General features: G+C 52.5%; 1 protein-coding gene across 6 annotated transcripts in view; it reads left to right on the forward strand.

Annotated features, from left to right (window-relative positions):
- Positions 1-13198, forward strand: part of FN1 (fibronectin 1) — an 84128-nt gene that overhangs the window by 48378 nt on the left and 22552 nt on the right. For 4 of the 6 annotated variants that reach the window (XM_077319308.1, XM_077319310.1, XM_077319311.1 and 1 more), the window contains 8 exons: positions 487-669; positions 2385-2474; positions 3633-3902; positions 4396-4512; positions 5910-6074; positions 7596-7751; positions 8721-8834; positions 10529-10798. In XM_077319308.1, the coding sequence (XP_077175423.1) occupies positions 487-669; positions 2385-2474; positions 3633-3902; positions 4396-4512; positions 5910-6074; positions 7596-7751; positions 8721-8834; positions 10529-10798 (1365 nt within the window). The remainder of the gene's footprint in view (positions 1-486; positions 670-2384; positions 2475-3632; positions 3903-4395; positions 4513-5909; positions 6075-7595; positions 7752-8720; positions 8835-10528; positions 10799-13198) is intronic. The other 2 variants (XM_077319312.1, XM_077319314.1) reach the window with 1 other exon arrangement.

Raw genomic sequence — 13198 nt, forward strand, 5'->3', positions numbered from 1 at the left:
CTGAGCTTCTGCCGAGCAGACGGGGCCCTTGCCAGATGGCTTCACGGAGACAGGAATGGGTGGACCGTCTTTGTAAAAGAAGGGCCATAAAATCTTGTTTAGAATCCACGATCGTCTTTGTAAAAGAAGGGCCATAAAATCTTGTTTATAGAATCCACGATCGTCTTTTTAAAAGAAGGGCCATAAAATCTTGTTTATAGAATCCATGAGGTCTGGGCAATTGACTGCTTGAGTGGAATGAACCATAGTTGGCTAGTTAATGTTTGCATGGGTTTGAATCCATAATGTTCAATTTTTGGGGAGGGGGGAATATATATATATATATATATATTTGCATGGTACTGTATGTATGGTTTGAATCCGTAGTGCTCTGTTTTTTTAGGGGGGAATTTTTTTGCATGGTTCTGTTTGTACGCTCCTTGAATGTCTTTCGACCCAGTCTGCGTTCCCTCCGGAAGAACTAAAAAGTTAACTCTTTGCACACAGCCGTTCCTCCTCCCACTGATCTCCGTTTCACCAACGTGGGCCCGGATACCATAAGGGTGACTTGGACTCCTCCCGCCTCCATCGAACTGACCAGCTTTCTGGTGCGTTACTCCCCTGTCAAGAACGAGGAAGATGTCGCAGAGCTGAGCATCTCGCCTTCGGACAACGCGGTGGTTTTGACAAGTAAGCATCGACCAGGCCGTTGGGCCTGGCATGTTTCCCCCATGGTTTTCCAGTTCCCTTTCAGAACAGCTGGCATTCGGTGAGATGCACAGAGGGATGGCCAGCAGGTTTCCATTTGCTGTCCTCCCGATACCGCATATTCTCCTGTTTTTCTGCCACCTTCCCTCTTGTCTTGGGTCAAGTGATGTTTTACTCCACAGTTCAGAAAGTGCCATTTTGAGAGCAAGGAGCTATTCTGATCTCACTTGAAGGATCAAGCAGCAAATGATATTTCAGACGTTCTACAAAAGCACTTACAGAGGTTTATTAATGTCAAGACATGAGCACTTTAATAAATACCTCCAGTCTTGGCTTATTAAACTGCCCTGGGCCATATGGGAGGGAGGTATAAAAATCTAAGAAAATAAAAAAAAAATCTAAGAAAATAAATAAAATGAATAAATATCGATCCATCCGGATAGATTCAAATGGGTAGCCGTGTTGGTCTAAAGCAGCACAATAAAATCAGAGTCCAGTAGCACCTTTAAGACCAATAAAGATTGATTCAAGGCGTGAGCTTTCGCGTGTCTGATGAAGAGTGCTTGCACTCGAAAGCTCACGCCTTGAATAAATCTTTGTTGGTCTTAAAGGTGCTACTGGACTCTGATTTTATCGATCCATCCATACATAGAGATCTTGGCAGATCTGCCCCCTGCCCCCCACCCATATCAGGCTGTGTGATACCTTAGTGCAGGGGTAGTCAAACTGCGGCCCTCCAGATGTCCATGGACTACAATTCCCAGGAGCCCCCTGCCAGCATTCGCCAGCGAATGCTGGCAGGGGGCTCTTGGGAATTGTAGTCCATGGACATCTGGAGGGCCGCAGTTTGACTACCCCTGCCTTAGTGCCTGCGTGGCATTGCCATTCCACCTTTTAGGACCAAGAAAATGGCAGATGGAATTTTGAGTCAAGGCCGGGGAAATAAATCAGGGTTTGTGTGACAGGCCTTTTCTACCAACTGAGGGGACGCACACAGCCGCTTTTGGTTTAGGGGAGCTGGGTTTGTTTTCAAGTGTAAAACTTTCCCTCAGTTCAGGATGTTCTTACAGTGGGGAGTGTAAAGGGTTTGGGTTTGCTGCCATGAGGTAAATTTTTGCGGCGAGCGAGTAGAACACGGAGATCACCGTGTTGTACATAAACAACAAAGAAGATCTATTTATTTGCAGGCTGGTTTCAAACAACCGATCAGCACCACTGGCCTCTGGGCAGTCAGAGGAGAAACCTGGCCAAGGCCCTTGAATTTCAGCCAGCTCTGGCTTCCCAGTGAGGCTTGAATGCTGGCAGGGCCAGATGGGCTCTCACTGACTGGCCACCAGGTTGGATGCTATCTCTTTACCTTTTCTTGAATTAAACACAGGTATCGAAACGCTACTATCCCTGTGTCAATTAGGAGAATTTTCTTGCTTGAATTGCTCACTGTGAGCATGCCTTTTGAACTTAAACTGGAAAATAAAATAAAAGAGCACACAACACTATGCATTCAAGTGGAATGACATTCCAGTGTCTGCTAAGGTGCATGCTTTAGAGATAGTTGCTTGCTTGCTTGCTAAGCAGAAAATGTTCATTTTGGCTAAGGAATTCTGGCAGGGAAGAAGCTCAGATTTTCATGCCCTGAAGAGTTCTGCAACAGAGAGCTCTTAAATGTTTCGTTTTTTGTTTTTTTTTTAACCCTTCAGATCTCCTGCCTGGCACGGTGTACTTAATCAGGGTCTACAGTATCTATGAGCAACACGAGAGCAAACCTCTGAGTGGAGAACAAAGAACAGGTATGTCGAATGACTTCTCCCTCCTTGAAGTCTGTCCTGTTTTGTCACATTATAACCTGGCACTCAGTTGGGTTTGGGGCGGGAGTAGCAACATTTGATTCTCACAATATGCCTTCCGCTGTGAAGGTGCAAACTCTTTCTTAGTGGGAAGCCAGCAGTCCTCAGTGCCTTTGTTCCATCTGTGATTCACACCCTCTTTACCAGTCTGTCAGTTTCGGGGGGTGACCTTCTCTTGGCAGGTCCGTAGTGATGCCATATTCTTTCTGTTTTGTGGGATATTCAGAGGCTGGGGTATTGATCTGTAACCCGTCCCTGATCTGTATTCACTACAACTTTGTCTTTGACCTGTTTGGAGAACTCCTTGGTCTTCACCTTGCCTGCTTAGTGGTACTGCAGAGTCAGGGCCTTTCAGAACAGTCGGCAGATCCCTCAAGACCCTCGCTCCCAGTGAAAGAGAGTTCTTGGCCCCAGTCAGAGAGTGGGAGAGGCTGGGGGGTGGGGTTAGAACTCTATACCGCCATCTTTTAATGCTTATGTCAATGTTTATTGTATACTTTGAAGGGGTTTTAGGAGATTGGACTGGCTTTTATTGTTTTATTGTAAACCGCTGCGAGTCCGAATGGAGTGCAGCGGTATATAAATACAAAAATAAATAAATAAAAGTTTAGACAGACAATCTGGCAGATGATTTTGCATCTTCAAAGCAGTAGGCCTGTCGCAAGAGTCAAATGGTGCTCTCCCTCCCGCCCAAATCCAGTTTAGTTCCAGGTTGTATGCAGCAGAACAGGACAAATATGGAGGGGGTGAATACTTTTGCAAAGCGCTGCATATAACCTTGAGCCTTATCTATTCGGAGCTGGAGTTAAAGGGACTTCAGTTAGCACTGACATATTCGAATCGTTACCAAGTTTGCATCCTGCAGCACAGTTAAGAGCAGCCAAGCTTAATTCTGGCTACAAGCCTTCGTGCGCTTTGTCGGTCTTCAGGGGGCTGCTGGACTCCCATTTTCTCCTGCCGCTTCACACCCAATTGGCAATCCGCCCGAATCTGTATTCTAATCCGTGTCATTGTCCATATGTCTGTCTGCCGTTTCCCCTTCCAACTGGCGTTTACCGCTTGCCTGCTCCAAGTAAATCTGCATTTTCTTCGGGAAAACAGGGCTGGATTCGCCTACCGGCCTGGACTTCTCTGAGATAACAGCCCATTCCTTCACCGTCCACTGGATCGCGCCCCGTACGGCCATCACTGGCTACAAAATCCGGCATCACCTTGAACAAGGTGGAGGCAGGCCCAAAGAAGCCCGCATTGCGCCGTCTCGTAATTCCATCACGCTCACTGATCTGATTCCGGGGACCGAGTACGTGGTTAGCATTTTTGCATTCAATGGCAAAGAAGAAAGTCTGCCCCTGATTGGACAGCAAAGCACAGGTGAGAGCTGGGCCAACCAAATGTAAACATTACATCGGCTTAGGTGGGATCGTTTCCCGAGAGCTGGGGGAGGGAGGGGAGATAGCGGTGCTGGCGGGAAATGCATCTTTGTTGACCGTTTCGCCCTTGGGTCTCCCCAGCGCCGAATTATGTTTCCGTGCCAAAGTGGGCAGATGCATGGTCCAGGGGCACGGCTTTGGGCTGAAATCCCTTGCATTGTGCTGGACTTGTGGAAAAGGCTTGGGCAGGGGGATACCCTTGAGGCTGGTTTTCCACCCAGCGTGAATAAGGCAGTAGTGATGCATCGGGGAGGGCTCTTGCGAGGTCAAACGAAACCAGGAAATATCTGCCAAGGGTTATGGTGGGAGAAGTCTCGGACACAGGCTCAACTTAGTGTGGTTGGCTAAAGTGGGATACAGGCTTCACTGGCAGAAGAAAGGGGGATGGGGTGAATGTGGGACAGGCGTAACTCTGCTTGAACTCTCCTGTTTAGTTTCTGACGTTCCAGGAGATCTGCAAGTCGCTTCTGCCAGCCCGACCAGCCTGGTCATCTCTTGGGACGCTCCTGCGGTCACCGTTCGATACTATAGGATAACGTACGGAGAAACAGGTGAGTCCTGCACGGCGTAGCCGTGGACCGTCAGAGAACAGCTCACTGGCAGGGTCTCAACCCAGGGCTAGGAGGCGTTCAGCTGCAGTTCTGATCGGTACTCTACTTTGAGACAATGACCGATGGCGTCAGGGGCAGAAGGGGAGCCAAGGCTGGCCAGTGGGGCACGCTCTGCCTGGATTGCAGCAGTCCCCTTCTGTTATGTGGGGGGCAACCTTTGGGGTTGTACATGGACTTAAATGCCTCATCTGCTGGGGGGGAGGTGTTGGGGTGCCAGGACACCAAAGCGGTGGGTGAATTGAGGGCCCAGCAAGAGCCCAGATGGTCCTAGACTGCAGCCTGGCTCAACGGCACTCCTGCTTTTGAGTGAGGGGCAGTGAGGGAATTACTGTGCTCACCAAAATGGCTAGCTTAAGGTTCTCCACACACACTGCTCTTCTCTGGGGGGAGGGGAGGATATGGAGATGATGCCTTCTGGCTCTGTCCATTTTCTGAACATACTTGGCAGGTGCCCATGGGCACCATGTTGAGGACCCTGCTCTAGTAACTAGCAGGCAAAACAGATAGGAGGGGTAGGTCCCAGTGAAGCATCAAACAGAAGACAAGTAATAACACACTGAGATACCAGTAAGGCTTAACAATGATAACAAAGAACCTTTGAAGTCTGCAGACTCTGTAGAAGTCCACTTATTATGTTGCTATAATTGTTGACCCTTACTGGTATCTCAAAGCCTCTGGTGGCGCAGAGTGGTAAGGCTCAAGGTAGACTCAGCCTTCCATCCTTCCGAGGTCAGTAAAATGAGTACCCAGCTTGCTGGGGGGTAAAATGGTAATGACTGGGGAAGGCACTGGCAAACTACCCCATATTGAGTCTGCCATGACAATACTAGAGGGCGTCACCCCAAGGGTCAGACATGACTCGGTGCTTGCACAGGGGATACCTTTACCTTTGCCTTTATCTCAGTGCCTTATTACTTGTCTTCTAGTAACTAGTAGGGCAATCCCAAGCAGTGTTTAACTCCTCCCCAGTCAATGACTGAGAAGGGTCCAGCTCTGCCTGGGATTACACTGTGTTTTGGTTTCTTCTCAGAACTCTGTGAAACATGCAGTCTGGGTCTCATATTGGCTATATAGCATCCACAGTAGCCTTCAGGGTCACAAATTTGGTCCCACTGGGAACCAAACACAAGAGAAAGGGGTGTGATGATAAACGCGGAGACCAGGGTCTGGGAGAACTTTTCCCGTGTCCGCAGTGGCACCAGAGGCACCCTGCGGCGACAGATTCAGTGTATTGGGGATTTGTGAGCAAAGCTCGGTTAGGAATCTGCCATGATATGTCACAGCTCGGTGGCACACGAGCCCTGACCCAACCTGCCCGGTGCTTTCTGTGTCCCCAGGAGGCAATGGCCCTGTGCAGGAGTTCACGGTGCCTGGTCACCTGTCCACGGCGACCATCCCTGGCCTGAAGCCAGGAGCAGAGTACACCATCACGGTCTACGCCGTCACCGGCCGCGGAGACAGCCCTGCCAGCAGCAAGCCGGTGACCGTCAGTTACAAGATGGGTAAGCCCTGAACAAGTGCGGTAAATAAACCACCTTTTCCTGCAAGAGCAACCCTGTGCTGGAGGCCGCCTCCCTTGAGGGCGCTTCGAGAAGAGGGTCTTGGCACGCTTGCTCCACCAGAAAGCCGAGACATCTAGCCCCTCTGTGGAGGGGTGTGTTTGGGCCACCTTTTGGACCCAGTGCTCTGATCCAGTTGCCTCTCCGTTTCATTTCACTTTTTGTCTGATGTCTCCTAGCTTCTTTGATTCTGCCTGCTGTCTTCTAAGGGGCAGTGCTCAAGTTTGCTGCCTGTGCTTTGATGGAGAGGTTTCAGTGGTTTGGGGGCCTGATCTCCCAGCACCTGCCTGTATCCCAGCCTAGTTGTGCTTGGGCACAGGAAAGTGGAAGAGATGGTTAGACGCACAGCTGGTGGTTGAATCAACAGAAAATGGGTTTCCAATCCACCTACCTCCCCAAAGAATTGCTGCACCATGAAAAAGGGAGAGGAGAAAGAGAGGGTTTCCCTTTCTTGCTCCCCAACTTGGGGGAGATTTATCTATTTATCTATCGTCGTGTAGCCAGGAGCTGCTACCATGGCAGGATTGTCTGGTAGGCCTGCCTCCATGTCCTCGGGGGTCTCCCATTCAAATACTAACCAAGGGTGATCCTGCTTAGCTTCTGAGATCAGTTATGCCTGGGTCGCCCAGGTCAGGCATTAGGGGGAGAACAGGCTTCGGATCTCCCCATCAGCTCTTCCCCTTTAAGAAAAACGTTGCTTGCTACAGAGCAAGATTTCCCAGTGCAGCGGAAGATCAGAAGCTGCCTTCCAGCTGATCTCCTGAAGTGGGACCTGGTGGCTACCCCCAAGGAGCCCGTTCCTGAGAACGAATGAGCAGGTGTGCAAGAGCCGCCTGTCGATTAAGTGGCCGCCCACTTGCTCACCACTGGGCGTCTGGGTGTCCCTGATCACTTTGTAGCGAGGGAGGGGGATAGGAGGCCGGAGAAGACCACCAGCCTCTTCACAGCACCCCTTCCCTGGGCCCATTCTGCACATATTGGATACTGCACTTTCAGTGCACTTTAGAAGTAGACTATCCTGTTCCGCACAGGAAAATTCAGCAGCCAAAGCACACCAAAAGTGCATTATCCAACACATGCAGAATCGGCCCTGGACTCTAGACGGACAGGGTGGGTGCGACTCAGAACACCACTGCTGTTCTTCAGGGTGTCAGCCACCCTTCAGTCCAAAATCGCAGAAAGCAGCCTAATCCCAGATAAACAAAGCACCTCCCCCCCTCCCCCCCCCAAATAATCCTGTTGCCCAAACCTGGCTGAGCACCTCCTCTTGGGTTGTTCCAGAGTGGTTTGAAGGGATTATGCTGCTGGTGGCCTTCAGGCTGGCTGTGGGGGAGTTCAGACTGTGTGCCGTCCGGTCTCCTGTCCTGGTTGTTACGGGGACGTGTTGCCGGGAAGCTGCAGGTGCCTGAGCAGGGCTTTGTGGGGAGGATGGAGGCTGATGCCGCTTTGTCTTCCCCTTCCCAGAGATTGGCACCCCGTCCCGGATGGAAGTGGTCGACGTGCAGGACAGCAGCATCCACGTCCGGTGGCAACCCCCCTCGTCCCCCGTCACCGGCTACCGGGTGACAACGGTTCCTAAGGATGGCCACGGCCCCACAAAAACGAAAGTTCTCTCTGCAGGTAAAGCGGCTCGGCTCGGCTCGGTTTCCAGGGGAGCCAAGGGCTTTTCCTTTATTCAGCTTGATTCTTTTTGTTTCACACAAGCCTCTCAGAGTTGACTAGGAAATCACAAAATCCAGTCGTAGTGGCTCACACATTGGAAAAATTTGTCCTGACTGTCTAAGTCCCAGAGGGTATGTGGGACACATACTGCTCTGGAATAACTTTGTCAGGGTCCCCTCCCTCCCTAACACACACACACAGAAACAGAGACTCACTTCCCCCTGGTTCCCGCCTTACCTGCTTCCTCTCCCCTCCCTCACAGACGAACACACACAGAGACATATTCCTGCCCATTTCCCCCTTACCCTAATGGCTTCCTAACCTCCCTCCCTTCCTTCAAGCAAGCAAACACATGCACACACACAATCACTCCCTCCCCCCCTCCTGCATACCTGCCCCTCTGCTGCTGCCTTGACCCCCATGGATCCCGCACGTGCGTGAATATGCACGCGTGCACACACTCCCTTCCCTTCCCTTCCCTTCCCTTCCCTTCCCTTCCCTTCCCTTCCCTTCCCTTCCCTTCCCTTCCCTTCCCTTCCCTTCCCTTCCCTTCCCTTCCCTTCCCTTCCCTTCCCTTCCCTTCCCTTCCCTTCCCTTCCCTTCCCTTCCCTTCCCTTCCCTTCCCTTCCCTTCCCTTCCCTTCCCTTCCCCTCCCCTCCCCTCCCCTCCCCTCCCCTCCCCTCCCCTCCCCTGCCCTGCCCTGCCCTGCCCTGCCCTGCCCTGCCCTGCCCTGCCCTGCCCTGCCCTGCCCTGCCCTGCCCTGCCCTGCCCTGCCCTGCCCTGCCCTGCCCTGCCCTGCCCTGCCCTGCCCTGCCCTGCCCTGCCCTGCAAGGTGGGGCTCTGCTCCAGCTAACACTCTCCAGAGGAGGGAGCTGCCCCCAAGCAACGCTCTTTCCCGACGGGCCTTTCGCTGGCCTTTTGTTGCAGATCTCACGGAAGTCACCATCGAAGGGCTGCAGCCCACCGTCGAGTACGTGGTCAGCGTCTACGCCCAGGGTCAAGACGGAGAGAGCCAGCCGCTGGTGGAGACGGCCGTGACAAGTATGTTCCCTGCCTATCTGAGTTTCAGGGCAAGCACCGGGGGTCTCCGCAGCCCCGAATGGACGCGACGTCTTTACTTCCAGAACACTTCCGAAACAGCAGACAGCGGCCTAATAGGTCCTAGGGAGGCTACCCAAGTCCACCCCCTCCCCCCAGCACACACAGATACACACAGACACCGAAGCCTGTGCTTTGCGCTTCAATATCAGTGGCCCCTGGGAAGGGAAATCGCAATTGCCTTCGGTGCACCTGTGGCCTGGAATGGGACTCTTTTCTATGGGAAGGTAGCAACGGTGATTTGACTCTTGGGCTGGAGACGTGGTTCTGAGGAGCAGCGTTAAATGCACAGGCTGGTTGGGAAGGAGAAGGAGCAAGGAGAGGCATGTCTGTTTGGCCTTCTGCGTGGCCAAGTTACAGATGCTCCTAAGTGGGCAAATAAGGATGCTTGATCAGGCCTCAAGTCCCTCCCACCCAGACCTGCCTCCCCATCAGGCATCTCCGGGGTGGGGAAATAGAGGGAAAAGAGCAACATCTTGAAGCCCAGGCATGGCCGTCTCAAACAAATCACCTTTTTTACCTTGGAAGACATAGAAACACGGTGCTAACCGCCCCCCAATGGAGCTCTCGCTTGAGCCTCGCGTCCGAAGCCCATGGGGACGTGGAGATCCGACTGGTCAGCCACTGCATGTCTGCTCAAAAGGAAAGTGAAATGAGGCTTCCTCCCAAGCCCATTTGCCCAGGGATTCCTGTTCTCGCTTTCCTGGTGAGGGTCAACCGGATCTCCACTGCGAGCCTCGCAAAAGATTTCAATGCAACGACGCCTTCGGGCAAGTCGCCCGTCAGCCACCCGGAGGGAGGGGAGGCAGAGGTGCCCGCCTCCTTGAGCGCTCAGGCAGACCCCCCGAGGCCGCAGCGCCGGCGATCCGAAGCCCTCCTCCCAGCGGGTGGTTTTCGGGCGTGACACGGCTTGCCTTTGTGCTTCCGCGATGACACAAAAAACAAACCAAGATTTCTGGTTTGCCGGAAGGCGTCTCTAATTTGCGCTTGGCATACCCCGATGCCTCTCTTGTAGAATTAATTTCCAGAAGGGATGTTTGCTCAGGTAATTGATGTGAACCTTAATTGGGAAGAAGGAAATGGCTGCCCTCGTTCCTTTTGCAGCCAGATACAGCTCTGCAATTCTCCGGCGACTCTGAGGCTCCTTCAAAACAAAGCCCTTCTCTCGGGTGGGGTATTCTGGGGGCAAAACGGGCGGCTGGCCCCCAGGGACGCGTTTCCTGGCGAGGAGAGGGGCTGCAGGATCTCTGCCTGTGTGCCCAGCAATCCAAGCTGAGCCTTGTCTTGGCGGGGGTCCCACTCGCTGCTGAAGGACCCCTCCTGTCCCGCCGCTTGAGCGGCAGCACCCACAAAAAGGGGGCTTTTCCGGAATGCACGCCACCCCCACTTTCACAGTGCTCATGCACTCGCTGGCCAAGCCACTTTGATGGGCTGTCACAGCAGGAGGCCAGCTGCCGGGCACCCCCACTGCATTGCTGTAGATGTCTGCAGGAGGCTCTTGGGCAGCTAACACCCCCCCACACACACCTGTTTCTGAATGTGCAGAAAGATGAAATTGCTTTGCATGCCCTACGTCTCCCTCCGCGCCGCTTTCCCCGCCTTTCCACGTAACCTTTCCCCATTAATTTGCCTAACAGACATCGATCGCCCTAGAGGATTGACATTCACCGATGTGGATGTTGATTCCATCAAAATTGCTTGGGAAAGCCCCCAGGGGCAAGTCAGCAGGTACAGGGTGACCTACTTCACCCCGGAGGATGGAATCCGCGAGCTCTTCCCTGCCCCAGACGGCGAAGACGACTCTGCGGAGCTGCGTGGCCTCAGGCCCGGCTCCGAGTACACGGTCCGCATCGTGGCCTTGCACGACGAGCTGGAGAGCCCGCCCCTGGTCGGAACCCAGTCCACAGGTACATGCCCCGCCCCAGCCCCCGCCCGTTCGGTCCATCATCCGGAGAGACCCAGAAAGAGACAAGGGCATGCTATTGGCTCAAGCAGCAGGGGTGTTGAAGGTGAACGGTTGTGAACAGGAAAACAAAGTTCCTTGGAGAGCAACAAAGTTTTTTTTCCTGCCATAAGGCTTTGTGTGCATGAAACTTTGTTTTTCTGCTTCAGGGCAACACGGGTGCCCACCTGATGTTGTCCTTAGTGCCTGGGCAGCTCAGTGAACGCATGGGGAATCTCAGCCTCTGGGCATCTTTTAGCAGCCACAAGCCACAGACGAACTGGTGGGGCTGGAGCTGTCATTCACACGTTCTGTGTCCAGAGGCCAAGGGCCAAGAAGGTCATTGGTATTTCCATGAGATCGAGGAACCGTTTCTTGAATCCAGAGCTCCAGGTTCCAGTCCACACACACACACACGCATGCACACACACACCCATCATGGTTTGGCAGCTTGAGACCCACCTGCTGTTCTGGCCCCTGCTGTTCTCAAACGGGATCGCTTTCCTTCATATGCTGGAAGTGCAGCTTGTAAATATGGATCAGAGACAGGGAGGGCCAAATCGCACACATGCATTGACACCCTGGGCACTCACTCTGCCCTTGACAGCACTGTCCTTAGCAATCCCCTGAACAGAGCAAATGCCAGCTTTATACTCAGTCTGAACCTCTCAGAAAGACTTATGCCACTTCTTTGTGAGCCCCACTTGGCTCTGCCTCCCCCCTGAATTCCAATGGACTCGCCGTTGGAGAGAGGAATCTGCTGCTCCTTGAAAGGTTTTTCATAGGGGCAGTGTTGCTTTTGTGTCAGGGAGGAGTTAGTCCAGAATGCAAAGACCAGACAGAAAGGATGTCTTGGCATCTTCAGCAGTGCACAGGTGTCAAGACTAATGGCTCTCCAAAGAGGCAAGCCCCATGTTGGGTACCAAATCTGATAGCCAAATGGCCAAATTAGGGTTCTTTGGCCTAGCAGCAATGAATCACACTGAGAGAATATACATTTATACATTTTATATTTTTACTGCAGAAGAAAGATAGACACAGGGGACTTCCCAAATCAGTGGCTATCAAAGGTGCCCGACCTTTCAAGGCAGCCAGGAGAACGGCAGCTAACAATAATCATTTTATTTTTATTTCCTGGTCGGCTCTGGGCAGCTGACGTTAGATTTAAAACCATGCAAAGCAAGTGACATACGTCATAAAATACTGATTTATTCATTCTAAGTTGAAATTTAGGTTTTAAAATTATCTGGAAAACCACCTCATCTTTACAGACAACTTCTTTCTGAAGGGGGCTAGTCAGTGTTTGGTCAGGTTAGTTGCCTGGATGGGGTTCTAATGCAGATGCTTGATGTACTTTCCTGGCCTCGACCACAAGCCCAGCAGAACAGCTCCCTCTTGCAAGCCCAGAAGGCCCTGATCTCACAAGGAAGAGTGTTCCGCCAAGGCCAAAAAAGCCCTGGCTTTTTGGGGCCAGGGATGCTGAGCAGATTTGGATTGTTCCTGTGGTCTTTGCACCTTAGCAGAGGTGGCTCTGGCCACTGGGAGATGCTTTGGTGCTCTTTACACTCACACTGCACAGCAGGGAATCAAGGGAACCTGTGCAGCAGGCCCTAGTTCTCTGCAGTTCTTGCCCTGGGGTCTTCTGAAAGCCACTGCAAGGAGATGAATGTTTTAATAAATAAAATCTCTCTCACTCTTGTAAGTCAGACAGTCTACTCTGCTGTCTTTGGAACCCATCCACTTTAGGACAGGCTTAATCTTGTGCTAGCATGGACTTGGGGTTTTTAACAAGGCCAGCCACTTTCCCTCTCCTTGGCTGCTCGTGGCGGGGAAGGCAGCTTGTTTTTCTAGAAAGAAACCTGGGCCTGTGGCCGACCCAGCTTCCCTCCTCAAGCCCGCCTTCTTCCTGCCTGGCGAACGCTTTTGCCGCGGTTGGCCAGGTGGGATCACAATCCCAGAGATGAAAAGCCTTCAATCCGAGCTTCAAAGAGAGCAAGAGGTTTAGAGGTTGGGAGCAGGACCCTGCCACTGCTTCGAGAGCTTCAAGCGCAGCCGGGAGAACCATCATAGCTTGTGGGCAGCAGGACTGACTTGGACCACCCCGGCCTGGAAACAGCACTCAGCCCAGTTGAATGCCAACCTTGCAGCACAGGACCTCCCCAGACCAGGTTGCTTTGCCTGAAGGGATGGCCCTTGTTTGCTCTTTGGCTGCTGGGGGACCCATTTGCCCCCCACCCACGCAGCCTATTATGGCTGAGCATCTACCGGCAATTGGCCCCATCCTTCTCAAAGCGCCCGGATGTGGCTTCATAACCAACAAGGTTTTCCTCTGTGGGAGGAAGGGAAATTTAACCCTGGGTGGGAA

This window comes from Paroedura picta, chromosome 2 (assembly GCF_049243985.1).
Source record: "Paroedura picta isolate Pp20150507F chromosome 2, Ppicta_v3.0, whole genome shotgun sequence".
In the NCBI taxonomy this organism is placed as follows: Eukaryota; Metazoa; Chordata; class Lepidosauria; order Squamata; family Gekkonidae; genus Paroedura; species Paroedura picta.